Raw genomic sequence first — 19999 nt, 5'->3', positions numbered from 1 at the left:
AGAGCAGTGAGAGAAGATTTCTGTAAGAGGTGGCATTGAGGTGACGGTCACTGATGGCTGCTCCCGGATATTTGGGATACAGCAGCAAGGAGGCAGGGAGATCCTCACTTCAGAAGTGCCTTGAGTTGGTTATTTGGACAGATAGGGTGTTCGATGGCCTGGGTCTGTCAGATATTCTCAGCTGCCCAAGGTCGGTTAATTATCTCCTCTCCTTACAATACACTGCTTTATGATCTCCATGGCTGTAGGGGTTTTATTCCATAAAAATTTTGTAGCAAACACTTCTTAATCGAATCATTCTTTTGGAGAGTGGTGGTTCTGAAAATCATGAGAATTAAGGCATCTTAAATTACTGCCCACTTTATAGATGGAACCACTAATTTCTCATTATTCTGCCAGATCCAAGCAAATCTCAGAACAGAATTTGTCCCAGACTAATTGAATAACCTTGAATTCAGTAGTTACACTCGTGGGTAAATTGATTATTTTTCTCCTCTTTATCACTCAGATAGACACAATCACTTTCGGAGGTTCTTCAGTCTGATTTACAATTAACTCCTTAGCACATCTTTGGAAGGTCAAATAAGCAGGAAAAATTAACTCACAGGAGACAAGCTTCTTTGTAACCTCCCAAGAAACAAGTAACAAACTCACTTCTAAGTAAGTTCTGAAGAAGCAAATAACTATTCTAACTTCTGTCGGATGGTTTTTAAAAATATGTTTTAATTTACTTTTTATTTTATAGATTTAGAGGGTAGACATGCTTTCTTACATGGATATATTGTATAGTGGTGAAATATGGACTTTTAACAGGATAGTTTTGATTTAGAGACATTAGCTGACTTAATCACCGGACAGCACTTTCTTTGTTTTGCAAATTCTCCTTAACACCTCTACCACTCCCCGAGCTGTTTTGATTTGTTTAGATCCCTGTTGTGACTCCAGACATTGCCAAAGGTCCCCTAGGAGACACAACTGTACCTGGTTAAGAACCACTCATCTAGAGGAAAGCGGTTTGGTACAGGCCGGGTGCAGTGACTCACACCTGTGATCCCAGCACTTTGGGTGGCCGAGGCGGGCAGATCATGAGGTCAGGAGATCGAGACAATCCTGGCCAACATGGTGAAACCCTGTCTCTACTAAAATACAAAAAATTAGCCAGGCATGCTGGTGGCCCGGCTGTAGTCCCAGCTACTCAGGAGGCTGAGGCAGGGGAATCGCTTGAACCCGGGAGGCGGTGATTGCAGTGAGCCGAGATTGCGCCACTGCACTCCAGCCTGGTGACAGAGCGAGACTCTGTCTCAAAAAAAAAAAGAAAGAAAAATCCTTATAAAATGGAATTAGCTGAACTGTGCCAATGCCAGAGTGACAAGGGAAGGGTCTGAGTTGGGAGTCACTGTACACAAAGGCTCAGCCCTAGAAAGAAGGTAAAAGGAAGACGTGCAGAGAGAGGTGGTCTCAAGTTCTAGCCTCCATCTAGCAGAGTGCCCCTATGACACTTGCCTGGTGTTGCTCTCCTGTTACCCTCAGAGTGGTGAATTGAGGATGAAGGCTTGTCTTGGAGGCAGCAAAGAACAGTGTCTGGGGATATCAGGTAGGAGAAGGCAAAGATCATTGAAGGGTCGGGTCGCAATCAGATTAGGTGGCTACATTATCAGAGTGATGCACTGATAAATGACAGACATGGGCCGGGCACGGTGGCTCACACCTGTAATCCTAGCACTTTGGGAGGCTGAGGTGGGCAGATCACTTGAGGTCAGGAGTTCAAGACCAACCTGGCCAACATGTGAAAACCTGTTTCTACTAAAAATACAAAAATTAGCTGGGTGTGGTCGCTCACTCTTGTAATCCCAGTTACTTGGAGGCTGAGGCTAGAGGGTTGCTTGAACCCAGGAGGTGGAAGTTGCAGTGAGCCAAGATCATACCACTGCTCTCCAGCCTGGGTGACAGAGCTAGACTCTGTCTCAAAAAAAAAAAAAAAAAAAAAAAAAAAGACAAACATGATGTACTTCAGTGCCTGTGGCATCAAAAACTTCCATGTCATATCCAAATTTTGTATCACTCCTGCTTCCAACTGGGTAGTGTTCTCTTTGGGAGTCTACAGAGGCAGGACAAAGTTCTCTTCCTCATCATAAGAATTGTAGCCAACATTTATTGAGCTTAGGGCTCATTAACATGAAAAGACTCAGAGCATGATATTAGTACATCTTATAGACGAGTGTACTGAGCCATAGAGAGGCCAAAAAAATTGTCCAGGTTTCCACAGCAGATAGGCAGTGGTCATGATTGTGAACCAAATGGTTTGATTATGGAGGCTGCACCCCATACCACCACACTGGAAAGCCATCTTTGTGCTTCTGTGGACACTTAACTGACACACCCAGAGCCTGCACATTCCATGGCCAAATATGAAGCATGGAAAATTATTTGGAGAGGCAAACAAAATTAGGCTGTTTGAAGGAATTGAGATTTTAGTATTGTTCATTTTTTAAATTAACAGTAAAGTGAATTCTGGGTGCTATGGTGTTTTTTGTTGACCATAGGACAATGATGTTTGCAAATGGGCTTTATTGATTTAGATTTTGTGATAGAGGATTCAAGTGTGATTTATTGAGGTAAATGTTTTGAACCCAAATGATTACTCCTTTCTTCTCTCTTCAACTCCTCACGACTCCCAGCCCAATCTTATTCCTCCATAATTATTTAATCATCTGGAAGAGTCAAGTGTTTCAAAAGAGGCCAGCATGGACTTTTCCCAACAGGGATGTATTTTTTAATATCTAAATGTCAGCCTATGGCCCTTGCTGATAAGGCTCCAGATCAAATAGGGGCAAAAGGAATTGAAAGCCAAATCACAAAAATAAGTAAAAACTCCAACTAACAAGAATTTCACAACAGACATAAGCTGATGACTATTTTATTAAAGCAATGTGGAGTACTACTAAATGCTACTGTGTTCTGGAAATGTAGGAAATTGGTTGAAGTCATTTTTCTCTTGTTAGTCTCATGTTAAGCTGTTCATAGCAGGATCTCTTGGGTTATTTTTTCCCAATTAATACAGCTGTCTACTAATTTATTTTCTTTTTAAAAGTCTTGGCCTTAAACTCAATTTTGGTATTTTCAGCTATTGTTTACTACCAAAGGAAGAACTTCAGATTTAGAGAAAAGTCTGTATTTTTATTTTGTGTGGAATTGAGAAAGGAGATGGTAAACTTGACATTGCTTGCAAATGAAATGTACAGCTTGATCATTTTTTTCTTGATATAATTTTTGTTTTGGAAGAACTGTAATATGTCTTGGTGGTGATAATTAATACCATAACCACATAATCATTCTCTAAATGATTGTAATGGAAAGAAGTTTTATATAAAATTTCAAGTTACTCAAATGGCACATGTCTCCACATGTGTCTTTCTACTACAGGTAAACCCAGAAGGCGTGCGTGGTTATGGGTGTGTGAGTGTGTGTAACATGAATGTGCGCCTGCCTCTATGTTATGTTGCACTATTTGTTTGAACCACAAAATAGAAAAGAATGTAAATATCTTCTGAAGTCTGGATACACCTGAACTGTGGATTTATCTGTTCTAAATGAAAACTAGAGGGGAAACCATTTTAGTATGTGAAGTTTGGCCTGAGGAAAAGAATGGCACATCTACAGTTCTTAGAAAATTCTCATACAAGATCAGGATTACTGGCATGCTTGGGGAACAACTTGCTGTGGGTAGTTGAGATTTTCAGTTTCAACCGGCAAATCTGTTTTGTTTCATCTTTTGTTTAAAATATTTGAATTAATAAGGATTATTTTTCAACTTCAAGAAATAGTACATAGAACAATGCTGTCTGATAAAACTGAGTGGTGATGGAAATATTCTGTATCTGTGTTGTCCAGTATGGTAGCCATTAGCCTCATGTGACTACTTAGCACTTAAAATGTGTCTACTATGACTGAGGAGTTGAATTTTAAGTTTTATTTAATTTTAATTTATTTACATTTAAATAGCCGCATAGGACAGGGCTACCATATTTGACAGTGCAAGTATAGAGTATAATTACCAGTTAATGCATGTCTCTGGTTTGAAACATTCCACTGTATTATCACACTACATATCTGAATTTTGATTTGGAAACTGTGGCTGAATGCTGGGATAGATTCCAGCTCTGCCAACAGGAAAGGAGTGGTGAGGAAAGCTGTCGGACAGCTAGCCAAGTATATTTGCCATGTTTGCCAGAGTATTTTGACTGTACTTCTGTCATAGTATTAATACCATTTCACCTTTTTAATCGTTATTTGTGGGCTTATTTTATCCCTTTGGTAGATTCTAGATTCCTTAAGGATGGGGCCTTACTATTTTCACCAGCACATGGAATAAGTGCCTTGCCCTAGAGTGTGTTTGATAAATATTGACTCAATTGATTAGAAGTGGTCCATGCCAATTGATTAAGCTTTTCTACCTTTAAAAAATTGAATCTAAATTCTTTAAAATCAAGTTATTTGTTTGAATATTGACACCCTCCCAGTAAAGTTATGTTTATTCATTCCAGAAAATGATTAAGGGGCCTTAATCATAAAGGTACTGGAATAAAGTTACCATGGGTTTGTTTAATATAAACCCTGCAAAGACTGTTTACAATTCTGTGTGGGTGTAGGAAGAAAAAAGGATTCAAATATAAATAAGAGTGGGGAAGAAAACTTGTTTTGAGTCCATTTTATGCATTTGTTAACATTTTGAAGACTATGCAGTACAATTTATCATCTTAAAGTTATGAGGTGAAAGAAATGACTTGTATTTAAAATCACTGCAATTCTGTATTTGAAGCTCCATTGATAACATTTTTTGGGGAAAACAAATTACTTGAATAACTTTAAATTCAGTACATTATTATGCATATCACATAATTTCATTTAAAAATCTTTTTCCACAGAGTGAGATCAAAAGACCAGATTTTGATTGCCAATGTGGTGTGAAGTATAAAGCCAGTGTTCCATGTCCTAATTTGTTTCATAATATAAACATTCTTCAAAAGTTTATATTTTTTAATGTAAAGAATTTTTCATATAAACTTCCCTTCATTTGGTTCAGGTTTTAGTTATTGTACATGTTCATAAATTTTCATTTTATCAACTGTTTTAACTGATGTTTAAACTTCATTTTTTAAAAAAGATTTGAGATAGTATAATTTAAATTTTCTCCAAAGAGAAATATATTCCTTATTTGCTTGCCAAATGGTGAATTTGTATGACTAAATGAGCAGTTCCTACCTTATTCAAGAATACTCATTCATAATATATTGTCTCAAATGATAGGAAAATTTAAGTTTCATTCAACACAAAGACATGAATGATTTTTAATGCATTTTATTGTCTGCTAATGGTACTTTTTTAGTTACAGAATTTGCTAAGTAAAGTGATTATAAGCAAAAATCATTGTGTTCTTGTGTCATTCCTGAAAGCAACTGAAGTATTCATTCCCCTCTCATATTCTGATCTTTTAATCCTGAAAAAAAATAGCAAAAGAACAGTTAAAATAATTTACAAATGTTCCTAGTGAGTACCATTTACAATAACATGTCTGGCTTCAGTTTTCTCAAAACAGTGTACAACCATTTAAGCTGAACTCTATAATTTCCAAAGTTTCTTTGTTATTTTGTTGTCATTAGATATTAGGTGTCCATGAGGACTGCTTCCACCTTCAGGACACTTAAAGCCTATTATTTTATAATAAAATAACAATTGCTACCTTTTCGGGGAGTACTTCTTGCATGCCAGGCTCCAAGCTTATCATGCTATTTTGTTTTTCATAAAATTAACTCTAAGAAGCTATCAATGTTTATACTCAAATTTTACACAAAAAGAAACTGAGTTTTAAAGAGTTCAAACTGTCTTCCCAAAGTCACCTTTCCATAAATAGCTTTGTTAAGATGTGAGCACATTATAAAGTTCATGGTGTTAATTATTAATAAAGAGATAAATAAATGCATTTTCTATGTACAGAGAAAACATGTGCCTTAGACTAAAATAGCCAATGATAGGCACCAGATTACTTGGGATTCAATCAATTTTCAAAAAATTCTGCCCCATATTTTCCATAAACATGCTCACAATTATGAAGCCATTTATGACATATATTATGATTTTTTAAATTCAGAAACTATGGTATTTATAATTGGATAGAGGCTTGAAAATAATCTGATTTTGTCATTTTCCCCCATTTAAAAGAAAATAAAACACCCATACATTTGAAGTAACTTTCACCATACTGCCTTCTCTTTGAGGGCAAAGCCAGAACTGGAACCTATGTGTCCTGGCTTCTTATCCTGGTCATTTCCACCTCACTTCTCTCTTATTCTCAGTGGCAAATCATCAATAACATGTATAAATTGGAATTACAGTTGGATACATATACATGATAGGATTACATAATCTCATATACATAGAAGTAAGACTTTATGGAGGTAGATTAAGGTTGTTTTGTTGACTATTCCCATTCATTTGTAAGAGCTACCTGTAATGGAAGATTTCGTGCTAAATTGCAGTAACTTCTTGCTAAAAGCTTAATCATCTGTAGAATCCCAGTACAGAAAATGAATCTAACAGTATGTTTAGTTTAGCCTCCTCCAAGTTAGATTGCAAACTACTGGAAATGGGGAATCTTCCTATAGGTTTTTGAAGAGATTTCCTGTCTACCTTTTGTAACCTGTTCAGATATTTGCACTCTCAAAATTACCTGCTCCCTCTTTTCTTAAGCCTTCAGTGCAACTCTCTAGCCTATTCTTGCTAGTCAAACCTTTGAAATGTAAGGAAAACTGATATTCCCTTATACAGTTGCCTTTAACATTCATGGGGTTTAGTAATATATATTTCTATTAATGGGTTTTGGTAATATATATTCTGGTAGAAATTCAGGAATAGTAAAATTGAAACCTACCATAAAAACTGTGGTCTTAATTACCAAGCCATTTAGATGAATTTGTTTTTAATATAAAGGTATAGCATATTGCTTGGACTAATGGAATTATAGACTTGTAACTACTACAACTCTAGACCCTTGGTTGTCGGAGACCTTAGAACTCTGGGACCTATTTTGCTGTACCATTTTAACAGGATTTGCATTGTAGTGGCTTCAAAATATACTCACCACTTCCTCCCGCTTGGTCTTGTCCGTTGATGGCCAAGCTTCCAGAGTCAGATCAGGAAGCATGGGAGGCAGGGGCTGCATGGGGAACATCGGAGGCAGAGGTGGCTGTGGCGGCAGGGGCTGCATGGGGTGCACAGGTGGCTGGGGCTGCATGGGCTGGTGAGGCTGTGGCTGAACAGGCTGGGGCTGGTAGGGCTGCTGGGCGGGCGGAGGGAGGTTTGGCTGGTGGTGTTGGGTTGGAGTCATGGAGTGTTGGCCAGGAACGGGCATCATTGGTTGCTGGGGGACCACGGGCTGCTGAGCTGGCACCACTGGGATGTGGTGATGAGGCTGCAGGGTGTGAGTCGGGGGGTGCTGTTGGGACAGCACGGGGATGATTTGGTGGTGCAGCCATCCACCCATGGGCTCGTAACCATAGGAAGGGTACTGGTGAGAAACAGAGAGGCAGGTTTACCATTGGCTCAGGTGACTCCAACCAGAGAAGCAGCAGTGTTTTCTTTGCCATTATGGCTATAGGAATATTTTATTCATTTTTCCTTTGCAAAAATTTGTAACTGTGTACACAGATATGGTTTTTTACAAACTAAATTTCCCATTAATGTCTGTATGTGGAGTAGACATGATATTTCACTTAATATGGGAATTTTAATGCATGCCTAATATTTTCAGGGAATAAAGAACAAAATATCTACATACCGGTGGCCTTATGCTCTGGTACCACTTCAAAGGGGTAAGCACCTTAAGAGAAAAAGATATTAGAACCCATTTGATTTAATTTACTTTCATCCAATATAGAAACTCACTGATGCAGTATGAAATATAGACTCACTAATGCAGTCCTGTCAACATTGATAGCCTGAGAATGTGAGTTCTACAAAAGAAAGAAGAAGGTAAACATTTTTCGGGTGTTTCCTGTGTGTCACGCACTGTGTTTACATCCATCACACACATTCTTCATCTTTTCTCATATGCTAGGAGGCAAGTATTATTACTCTCACTTTTTAGATAAGATCATGGGGAATTAAAGAGGTTCATTAACTTGATTGAGGTTACAAAAGGAGTAAATCTGTTTAATTCCGTAATTCCTGCTTTTCATTGTAAGAGCAAAACAAACACAAAATTATGACATAATAATATGACATGATGTTAATTTCATTTTTTTCTTTGATGTCACAATGGGAAAAAGAGAGGTGCAACCACTGTCCCTCATCCTAGAAACACAGATTTACTCATCAGATGTGTCAATCTTTTAGGCTTAACAGAAAATCTTGCCTCAAATTCTTAACATTTGTCTTCAGCTTTTATAAGTAAATAAACTCACAGATTGTTACCTGAACCTGTGAGAGAAATAAGAATTTTATTCCTTTCTGAACAGTATATATACTTGGTTAGACTTAGGTTTGAGGATTCTTCATACAGTAATATGACATTTAATTGATACAAAATAATTAGTAAACTTGCTCATATTATACTTGACAAAGCACTTTTCATATTCATTAAGTATATTATTCTCCAAACAATATTTTGAAATATGGTTATTATAATTATTTCCTTTCTCCACATGAGGAAACCAGGGTTCCAGAAAGAGGAAATGATTTGCCCAAAGTCACACAGTTAGTAAGAGGTTGAGGAGAACCTCAAACCCAGTGTCCAAAACTCATGCATTCCATTGTTCGGCAGAGTCTCTCCTATACCACTTAGTCACTAATATTTCAGCAGAGCCAAATAAGAGACACACATAGAGTGTGACTATCTTAGAATCAGGAGTTTTTTGAGCTGGAAAGAGTCTTAAATAACATCTTACCTAATCCTTACATTTTACTAGCTGGGATAGAACCAAGCTGGTCAGAGTTGACTTTTTGCCCTATCATTGAGCCTCCCTGAGTGGTGGTTCATGATGGGTAAGCTTACGGCCATATTTAGGAGGAGAGACTGAGTCAGAGTGGCCAGGCAGGAGGCTGCTGGGACGACACAGGCTTGAGGCCAACCATCAGAGCTTAAACTGGGAAGCTGGTGGTAGGAACTGTAAAATCAGGACCACTTGAGAAACATCTGGGATAAAGAATCAACACACTATTCTTTACAGAGCCCAGGGCATTGTTAACGCAAACAATGGTCAAAATTAGTAAAGAGAAAAATTACCTCATAGCTGAAGTTGATATAACCAGGGTGCCCAGGATGAGGTGGTAGCTTTTATAGGGAGGAGAGGAGGAGAATAGAAAGAGAGAGGAAAGGAGAGAGTGAAGGAAGAGAAGAGAGAGGAAGAGATTAAGTCAATATGCAATTGTTCACATTAAAGGAGACTGAAGCTACTTTAAAAAAATCTATATAGTACAGAATATACTTGAGGTCTGTTTTTAGTTTGAACAAATGTGCTGTGTAGAAGAGGAGACCTCTTATTTTAAAGAGGTCCAAAACAGCTATATGACTGTTCCTGGGGTTATAGTCTTATGGTTGGAGACCTGGAAGCAGAAACCAGCACACATTTATTCTCCAGTGATCTTTGGACAACATCCCACCCCCACGCCCAGTGTTTTCGATGAATCCTACCCTATCCTGCCCAACAGTTTACTTGCTAATAAAACTCATCCCATATTGGGGAGAGAAGTGTGCTTCTTTTACACAATACAGAAATATCAACAAGGAGAGAATTGTCTCACAAATGTTCCCTTGTAGATCAGGAGTTGGTCAAGTACTTTACATATCAAAGGGATTTCTCATAATTGGCATGCAAAGTAAACAACACATCCATACAACAAAAGAAGCCACAAAAGAAACCACAAGGTGGGAATGATTGACAAATGCCAGAACAAGATGGGTGGAGCAAAGTGGAAACATTATAAATCCCATGGAAAATGAAAGAGTTCATTTATGATGTTTAGGCCAATCTTTTTTTATTATTCTGCCAATGGTTTTATGGCAGAAAAATTTTAAAGTTAAAAATAAAAGGCCACCTGAATGATGATATGAATCAGGACTGTCTATCCTCTCAAAAGTGGAGGCCAAGTGTCTGGTGCCTGTATTGTGGAACTCTGGTTGTTCCTGGGGTCCAGGGAGGAGAGACAGTCATGCAGAAAATCTCCCTCAGACATGGGCCTCATTTAGGATTGGCTCTATTATATTCTTTAAAAATGCTCACATTTCATAGGAAGGTTTATTCATTCTCATCTGGATGTGAATGGTTTTAGTCAGGTCGTATACCCTCTTGATCAATACCAGCTTAGAGAGTGGGAAAAGGGCTGAATTTGTAAGGCAGGGACCCCTGAAGAAACTAGGAATCGCTACAATTCAGGATTTCAGGAAGTCAGAGCACAGAATCTTGGTTTTCTGGGTGAGAGAGGAAGAGAGGAGGCAGGCGTGCAAGCTTGCTGGCTTCTGGTTGTATCAACTGCTCTTTATTCCACCAAAAAGCAGATGCAGCCTGCTTGGCATGCATGTGATCTAAGTTCTCTGTCCTTATGCACCTGTATCCAGACAGAGTGGGTCTAATGTCCTGATCTTTAATACATTTGAATATAAAATATATCACTATGTATTGGGTGTAGGCAGGATCCCAGGCAACCACAAAAAAAAAAGCCACGTACTTATCAGATGTACCCAAAGAGGTGGGGCCTCTGAGAACAGGAAGATGGCTCAAAAAGTGGATTCCTAGCACAAAAGTCTTACCCCTTGAGGGGTAACAGCAGCAATATGTGGAGGGCAGGAAGAGATTTGGAAACTTGAGAGGAACTGGGTTTTAGACAAAACTGGCATCTCTGTAATATTTGTCCAAAGCTGGTTAAGCACTTTCTGTGGAGACCTTTCAAGGGTCCCTTCCAAAAGCTTCCTCCATCTAGATGGGTGGTGATATTTACAAGCTAACAGTTCCAACAGAATCTCCTGGGGTGCTTATAAAAATGCGGAGTCCTGGGCCCCAGCCCAGCTGTACCATATCAGAATTTTTGGTAGAGGCATTTGAGAATCTGTCTTTTTAAAACAAGCTCCTGAAGTGTTTCTTCAACCCAGAGACGTATGAAGACATCTGATCTCATACTGTTTTAAACCCTAATTTCACCAACTGTGGGCAGATTTTTATTTTCAAGCTTGTGAAATTGGACACTGACTTATGCAAGGGGTGTTTTACTCACAGGCATGGCAAAAGCTGCTCCCAGGAGGCAGGCAAATAAAATCCAGGTCCCCATTTCTTGATAGTTCTGAAATGTAAATCAACATCCACTTTTCTTATCTCTTCTGAAACATGGATGTAATGAATGTTCCATAAAACACACATAATCGACATTAGTCTATTGCTAGTAAGAAGGATGGAGCCATTCTTTGTGAATTTACTTCAGTCATATGTGATTTCCTGCTCTCAGCCTATTTCATTGTTTGTGGAGTCACAATAGTGACAAAGATGCATTTAATTTAGGTTGAGGGCTAAACAAGTTACAGGGACATGAATGATCTATCCTCATATGACTTTGCATGCCATTTTCCTATGCCCATAGAGCCCATAGTCATAGAAGCTAAATGGTATTTATAATTAATGATTAACAGAATAAAGTTGTCTCTAAAGGTTGGGAAGATCATCAGAGTGCACAGTATTTTATAATTTTAGAACAAGGAGGTACAGAAATGTCTACTGCACAGTCTACCTGGGCACTGCTACTGATGAAAACAAGGACTAATCATTTGAGAAAATATATTAATTTTCCAAGATAGTAGATTTTAGTTCCAGAAGTTCCTATCTATAGAACTTCAGGCAAGACCCTCCAGTAACATCTCTGAGCTCCAGATTGTGGAGCAAAAGATGTGGCTGAACTAACAGAAGAAGATAGTACTAATTTTATGTGATTTTTCAATGAATTTTGAATACTTTCTGCCTCAGAGGTTTCATTTTCTTTCAATGGAATCTTCATTTTGTTTGATGTTTCTCTGTAATTATTCTACAAATAAGACCCTTGGGACATTAATCAAAACAGGTCATTCTAAAATGTGCACATTGATTTGTGGCACAAATTATTGACTAACTTGGAAAACTGTCAGAAGAAAGACCTTAAATTTTGTATAGGAAGTGAATATTACATGTAATTATGCTGCCTATGAAAAGTACACGGAAGTTTTCTAACTCCTAAATTTGTTGTTGTTTTTTCTTTGTTTGTCTGGGTTAATGAGAAAAATCACTTCATTGATGGTTCTATTTTATGTAATTAAAAAGCTTTTCAAAGTAGTAGATCACAGCCTGTGAAAGTATTATTTTTACTTTAAGTGATAATTAACTAAAATAAATATTTTACTGTGAAATGTGGCCCAAGAAAGAGCTTTGGAATTAAACAAGCACTTTGTTGCATTATAAAGTAAAAAAAAAAAAAAAAAATCATTTCAGTAATCAGAGTCTAATTTAATTATGGGCCAACTAAAAAGTAACTAGTGATGGCATATAATATTAGAAATGTAGAATACATTTGTATCTTTTAAAAGAAATGCAGAGAAAGAAATAAGCACAATAAAAAGGGTATCAAATTATAAATAAAATCCACATACCTTTGAATGTATTCAGTGCAAGTTTCTGTTTGAAACTCAGGGATGCTTGATCCTTTAGATTTCTTCCAACTGCGAGCTCAATTTATATCATTCATGGCATCTATAACAACCAATCCGGTTTCTAAAGGAAAAATGTGTTGAGTATAACTAAAAATCCCTGTATCATGATTTTTTAGAAGCTATGATCAGACATAAGGCTGTATGTTGTGATTAGTGCATATGGAATCTTTCATTATGGGCAATAATAGGTTTAACAGGCAAAGAGTTTCATCAGGCTATTTTGAAGTCAGCAAATTAGTTGACTGCACATGTTGATATATTCAGATTTATTTTTAAGAAGCTCCTCTGCCATCGTCTTTTCCTCAGTTCTAGCAAACAACATTGTTCTTTACAAAAATCAAGCTAGGTGGTTGAGATTCTCTAGTGTAATCTGGATATCCTCCAGGATTTTTGCAGCCCTTTCAGATCAGGAGAAATTGATTCAAATTCCCATTTGGGTAAGAACCTAAAGCTCTCTCTAGTATCTCTCTGAGGAATTACAATTTTGGGATCACCACTGCTCTATTTTCTGCTTGCATTGAAGGTATTTTTCTCTGTTCCCTGTGGCTGCTCCTTTATCACCACTCTGGTGTCCACCGAAACAGGGGACAAAGCCCTTTCTCGTCCCCATCCTGAAACCGATCTACCATAAAAACAATCAGGAACTTAAGGTTCTTGCAGTAGCAAAACTTTTACTGATGATCTATACTACAAGGCAAGGAGTGCACACCAGACAGCACATTTTAAAATAAATTTTGTCTTTTACAAACAAACTCATGTCACAGGGGATATTGTCCTTTCCCTCCCATCTCACAGAGCAACTTGGCCTCTCAGTATGGCCGCCCTTCTTTGCCCACATCCTTCTGGCCCAATCCCACTTTCTCATACAGGCAAACCCAAATTCCTCTCTATTTTCCAGAGCCTCTTAACTGTCTGGCTAGCTACTTTGTTTCCATGTTCTCAGCAGCCTCTCCTTTCCCTAAGCAATAACCAAAGCTATTCACTTTCTAAAAGAAATTCTGATCATCTACCTATTAAATTCATGTGTGGTTTACCCCTCTACCTTGGTATAACACGTGAGTTTTTTCTTTTTTTCTGGAATTTGATTAGATTGATCTAATTGAGCAAATTTGTAATTAGTGACAGGAGCTAACTGACGAGTCATCCATCAATATTAGATCAATAAAGGAAGTACTGAATATCTACCCAGATACAGTTGATGCTATACCTGGATCTCTTTGAATACTCAAGTAATATTTATAAAGTTTGTACATATACATATATGTTTATATGTATATATACAAATTACTTAGCCTGTCTGAGCCTCAATTTCCTGATATGTAGAATGGGAATAATAACAGAACCTAGCTCAGGGAATTAGTGTGAAAAGTAGATGAGCAACATCTCTGGGGAAATGGAAGGCTATTTATTACTCTCCCCAACCCTGTCAGCTGGCATACAATAAATGTTTAAAGAATGCTAATAAACAAGATTCCAAGATGATCTTTGGGGATAAATCAGTAGGGATGAACATTGCAAAGAAAGGTAAGACCTTCCAATCAGGGAGAGAGAGATTGCAAAGAAGGACGTGGAAGATTGTAACAGGTAAAATGTATGCATGAAAAGAAACATAGAATATGATTCTAAAAGCCACATGTCCTCAGGATTTGCATTTATTTATGAACATATTTATTGGTGAATTTTTTATCAGAGACAAGAAGGATTCCCTTTGAAAGAAGTTGCAAAATGGACCTTAGGAGGATTGGCAGGGGTGTACAGCAAGGTGGTAAGGGAGAGGAAGGAAAATGTGGATAATGTGGATCACGTTATGTTCACTTTCAATCTTTTTCCCCCATTTTCTATAATTACATATACTGGAGTGCCTGAAAGGACTCAGGATATTTTTTTTTCTACAAAGTTGTGGGTAATCTCTACTAATGAAGTCAATGATGAATTACTAGTGGCCTTGTAGTTTTAGAAAGATTGATCTTAACACTTTTTCTCACCTTTTAAGAATGAGAGGATGATATATTTGGCCATAATGATCAACAGGATGCTTCCTTAATGTGGCATTAATTCCTCTGGACCACTGAATAGTGAGTTACCGCTAATTCACCATGGACAGTTGAACAAGCTTTGATGGCCGATTCCATAGAAATAATTGATTTTCCCCTACTGCATATCCTGAGTCATAGGACAGTAAAATATGGATCTGTGTTTGAAATCTCTTCCACTAATTTAGGCCCCTCTTACACAGCTTAAAAATTGCTGAATGTTTTTGAGGAAAATGAAATTTCAATTGAAATATTTTTCCTATAAGCAATTATTTTATTTATGAATAAATTGACTGCATAAAATAGTTCTTTTGCTCATTTTTTGTAGTAGGTATTCTTTTTCTTGACTCATAGCCCAGTACATTTTGCTGTTCTCACAATGCTTATGCTAGCAACTTCCCTGCTTCTAATTTGCTGCTTCTAATTTATAGTATGCTAGAACATCATATGCCCAAACTTGTTAAAGTATGGATGAACTGAAAGTAAAGGAACACTCTAAGTGGGGCTGGCCTGGGAGGGCCTCACCTGTGAGAAAAGCAAATGAATTTCGGTTTTGTGACACTTATTTTTGACTGCTGGGAGGGTGGTTGTTTTGTTTTGGAGTTCCTCTCCATTGACTTACTGCCTGGGTTTCAACAGCACTTGGGGTATGAGGGTGGTCTTTGGATAAGTCAGGTATTATGAGTTTGAAAAGCCTTTCCTATCATCTATAAGAGTTCAACTCTTGAGTCTTCTTTTAAAGCATCCCCAGGGTTGACCAATATTCTAGAATAATTTCAACAGTGAGTCTTCTTAAGTAGCTGGAGCCAAAGTTAGCTTTTAAATATTTTCTCTGTAGATGTTTACTTATAAGAAAACATCATTCTCTAGGATATTTGTTTTTTTTGCTGGGGTAGAGTTGGAGTTGTATGATCTTCAGATCTTAGGCACAAAACCACTGATGAATCCCAATATACATTGTAACTTTGACTCCATTGCAACCCTTAGAAATCACGTATTGTGTCTTATAGTTTCTTGGGTACTCCTTGGTACCTAGAAAAAGCTCTTATACAAAGTAGGTGCTAGATAAATGTGTTGATTAATTAATGAAAATGTAGAAAAGTTTTCCATGACATTGTAAATATAGAAAATGTGCAGCTGGAAACCATCATTCTCAGCAAACTATCGCAAGAACAGAAAACCAAACACCGCATGTTCTCACTCATACGTGGGAACTGAACAATGAGATCACTTGGACTCGGGAAGGGGAACATCACACACCGGGGCCTATCATGGGGAGGGGGGAGGGGGGAGGGATTGCATTGGGAGTTATACCTGATGTAAATGACGAGTTGATGGGTACTGACGAGTTGATGGGTGCAGCACACCAACATGGCACATGTATACATATGTAACAAATCTGCACGTTATGCACATGTACCCTAGAACTTAAAGTATAATAATAATAATAATAATAAAAAGAAAATGTGGATTCTGAAAGAAATCCTACAGTGATTTAGATGGACCTTTTTAATAGCTAAGATGGATAATTCAGCATCGCTGTCAACTGCTCCTGTGGATTTTTGTGCAAATGACCTCTGATAAGTACCTGAAAAGGGAGATGCTGTAAAAGTGCTAGGATCTATTATCCTAACATTCTCATTACATTTGGCTCTGACCTCTTAGTTCAAATTATAATATACTCCAAGCAAATACACTATGATAGATAAATTTGAGTTTTTTTCTTTTTTCTTTTCTTTTCTTTCTTTTTGTGTCTATCCAAATCCTTCACATCTCAGCTCACTGCAATCTCTACCTCCCGGGTTCAACTGATTCTCCTGCCTCAGCCTCCTGAGTAGCTGGCATTACAGGCACATGCCACCATGCCCAGCTAATTTTTATATTTATATTTTTAGTAGAGACAGGGTTTCACCATGTTGGCCAGGATGGTCTCGATCTCCTGACCTCATGATTTGCCTGCCTCGGCCTCCCAAAGTGCTGGGATTACAGGCGTGAGCTACTGCGCTTGGCCTATGAAGTAACATTTAAAACAAAATGTCTACCAATAGTGGGGCTGGTTCAAATTGATTATGGCATAAATAGCATTCAAGATGAGGATGTCACTCGGTATTTGTCAACATAAAAAGATGTTGGTGACACATTGTTAAGTGGAAAAATAGGTTTTTTAAAGTCCCCTTCTCTAATTTTTTTCTCCCTCCCTTCCTGCTCTCCCTTTTCTCCATTTGGGGAGATATTCACCAAAAGACTAACAGTAGTTATCTAGGGACTCCTTGAAAATCTCTGGGTAGCCAAGGTTTAAATTTGTTTCTTTTAAATAATCTGTGAATGCAACAAATGCGGGGGAAATACAAGAAGTTTGGAGTATGATATTTCTCATTCACGTTCAGCAAGAGAGATGAGTAAGTAATAGCGCTACTTGCATAGGCTCTGGGTGTATCCAATGTTCATTCTTAGGGGGAAAAAAGGTTGAACGTAAAATCCAAGACAAAAAAAAAAAAAAAAAAAAACATGTTTTTTTAAAGTGAGAGCCCTTTTAAATCATGAGTAGGAAATATTTTAATAATATAAACATTCACAGTAAGAGTTCATACAACTTGTAATTTGAAAATTCCATAGGTATTTGCTAAATATCAGGTGGAACAATTTTCAACAAGGGAAATTATATGCAGTTGAAGAGTGTGTTGTTTGGATTATAATTAACTGGTAACTGTCAGGAGTGAAAATGGTACATCTGTGTTAAAAGAGGTAGGACAGTAATGTAAAAACAAGCATTTTTATTCCTGTTTATTGGGTAAAATACACCAAAGTAAGTTCAACTTTCCTGCTTAGGTTCGGTGGAGACATACACAGATTAGTAGTTTTTAAAAATATCGTTCAACCATAAAATGGAATGAAGCACTGATCCATACAACAACATGGATGAACCTTGAAAACATTACATTCAGTGAAGGAAGCCAGTCATAAAATACCATATACCATATGACTCTATAGGAAATGCCAAGAATAGGCAAATTCCATAGAAACAGAAAGTAGATTCATAGTTGCCAGGGGTTGAGGGAAGCGGGAAATGGGGAGTTACTGCTAATGAGCACCAGGTTTCTTTTTGTGATGATAGAAATGTTCTGGAGTTAGATAGTGGTGGTGGTTGCACAATCTTGTCAATGTACTAAAAGCCACTCAATTGTACACTTTAAAGTGGTGAATCTTATGGTATGTGAATTATATCTTAATTTTTTAAAAGACACATATTAACAAATATATATGGTGTGGTATTAGCCCTCAAAAAATTTACAGCCTTTATACATTATGTAAAATACATAAAAGGCTAAACACAGTGTAATGGTACAGAACAATAGTGTAAGGGTTGCCCCATGATGATAAAGTTGATGATGACGACTATGATGAAGATGAAACTAACCTTTATTGCCAGCCATGGTTCTAAGCATTTTACATGTTTAAATGTTTATTGGTCACCTCCCGCATGCCGGGTATCTTCTAGGTTTATGTTTTACATCAGTGATTAAAACACACAAAGACTCCTACTCGCAGTCTCACAGAAAGCAACTATGAACAACGGATGTAATAAATAAGTACAGCAGAAGAAAAAGCCTATGGAAGAGGATTAAGTAGAGCAGCTAAGAAGGATTAGAAGTACTGAGTTGCACATTTCAATAGGGTGGTCAGTTTTAAACAATTTCTTGAAGAAGATGAGGTGTTCACCTGAGCATCTCTGGGATCAGCACAAAGGCATCAGCATGGAAATGGCCCAGTGTGTTAGCTAGCTGGCAGGAACCCAGTACTGCTGGTGTGGTGCAAGGTGGAGGGCATAAGAGGAGCTGAAGGCCAAAAGGTGACATCTTCTCATGCTTCCATGATCTTAGCAATTAAATGTAGAATTCCTTGCCTAAAATAATTCTATTGTTCATTGTGTGCCAGGGGCTTCAGGGTTTGGAGATGTGAAGGATTTGGATAGATATAGAGGCCATTTCCTCATAGGGCTGAGTCACTGAAGTAAGAGAAACGGGAATGGGCAGAGCATGCTTGGTGTGCAGAAAAAGACCAGCTAGGAGGCAGCAGAGGTTTTAGGTAGAAAAATGGCAATGGCAGATGGCTGTTGGGAACAGAGAGACCCTGAATGTTGGACAGGGAAATCCACTTGTGTCCCCTCTGCAGTGGCAAAGCACTGAGCATTTGTATCCACTGTCCTTGCTTGCTAGGGTTTCTACAAGAAAGTTGATCTGGAAGCTCAGACTTGTGTCAAGAATGAGAAAGTAGAAACACAAAGCAATCAGATGACTTGGCTGTCTTCACATCACATTGAAAGCCAGAGCAGATGCAAGACCCCTGGGCTTTGGCCCTGGCTCAGACACTATTCACCCACTTGCTCAGATGAATGAGGTATATCTCAGGGCCCCAGATAAAATGATAACATTATGAGAACAACTGGAAATAGATAAGTTCGTAAAAATAAAGAACATAATGTTTTTTCTGTGAAATATAAGGTTGCATTCAAAAACTGTTACCAGAGAATATTCTTCAGAGAAACCTACAGCTATTCAAAACTGCTCTACAATATAAGCTTTTGTTTAGTAAGAAATAAAAGTTAGTTAATGAAAGGTCTATAAAAATGATTTAATAACTTTATTAATACATAATTCACATACTGTAAAGTTCACGTGTTGAAAGGGTACACTTGAGTGGGTTTTAGTATATATATATTTTTTATCATTATACTTTAAGTTCTAGGGTACATGTGCATAACGTACAGGTTTGTTACATATGTATACTTGAGCCATGTTGGTGTGCTGTACCCATCAACTCGTCAGCACCCATCAACTCGTCCAAGTTTGCCACCATCACCATAGTCTAGTTCTAGAGCATTTTCATCACCTGAAAAGAAATCCCATACCCAGTAACAGTCAATTCCCATTCCCCTCCCCTTAGCCCTAGACAACTACCAATCTATCTCCTGTCTCTATGGATTTGCTTGTTTGGAACATTTCATAGAAATAGAGTCCTACAACATATGATTGGAAAATGGGTCTCTGAGAACCTCTACAAAAAGGTTTCTCAGTGTTAGCACTCTTGGCATTTGGGGCCAGATAATTCTTTGCTGCGGGATGTTTAGCAGCATCCCTGGCCTCTACCTTCTAGGTAGCAGGCCACCCTCCCTCTTAGCAGCAACCACCCTCCCTCTTAAGTTGTGACTAACCAAAAGTGTCTCCAGACATCACATATGTTTGGT

At 37.9% G+C, this 19999-nt stretch overlaps 2 protein-coding genes across 4 annotated transcripts in view; one reads left to right on the top strand and one right to left on the bottom strand.

Annotated features, from left to right (window-relative positions):
• Positions 1-19999, top strand: part of ARHGAP6 (Rho GTPase activating protein 6) — a 304050-nt gene that overhangs the window by 130130 nt on the left and 153921 nt on the right. The window lies entirely within an intron of this gene.
• AMELX (amelogenin X-linked) lies at positions 5343-12717 on the bottom strand. Of its 3 annotated transcripts, XM_030933945.1 has the most exons (7): positions 12662-12717; positions 11266-11331; positions 9281-9328; positions 7968-8009; positions 7835-7876; positions 7139-7564; positions 5343-5497 (listed from the first exon to the last, which is right to left on the bottom strand). In XM_030933945.1, the coding sequence occupies exons 2-7, from the start codon at positions 11317-11319 to the stop codon at positions 5492-5494; spliced, it is 618 nt and encodes a 205-aa protein (XP_030789805.1). In that variant the 5' UTR covers positions 11320-11331; positions 12662-12717; the 3' UTR covers positions 5343-5491. The 3 variants fall into 3 exon arrangements, with proteins under 3 accessions (XP_030789805.1, XP_030789806.1, XP_030789807.1); XM_030933946.1 differs by lacking the exon at positions 7968-8009; XM_030933947.1 differs by lacking the exons at positions 7968-8009; positions 9281-9328.

This window comes from Rhinopithecus roxellana, chromosome 7 (genome assembly GCF_007565055.1).
Source record: "Rhinopithecus roxellana isolate Shanxi Qingling chromosome 7, ASM756505v1, whole genome shotgun sequence".
Taxonomy (NCBI): Eukaryota; Metazoa; Chordata; class Mammalia; order Primates; family Cercopithecidae; genus Rhinopithecus; species Rhinopithecus roxellana.
The sequence above is the reverse complement of the archived record's forward strand: the minus strand, read 5'-3'. Positions and strand labels throughout refer to the sequence as shown.

What these genes read in the sequence shown, in the direction of transcription:
- AMELX (XM_030933945.1), bottom strand. Translation starts at nt 11,319, where the DNA reads ATGGGGACCTGGATTTTATTTGCCTGCCTCCTGGGAGCAGCTTTTGCC. An exon ending in ATATCAACTTCAGCTATGAG is followed by an intron (nt 8,010 to 9,280) that starts GTAATTTTTCTC and finishes TTTCTTTTGTAG; the next exon opens with AACTCACATTCTCAGGCTAT. An exon ending in ACCAGAGCATAAGGCCACCG is followed by an intron (nt 7,565 to 7,834) that starts GTATGTAGATAT and finishes GTTTCTCACCAG; the next exon opens with TACCCTTCCTATGGTTACGA.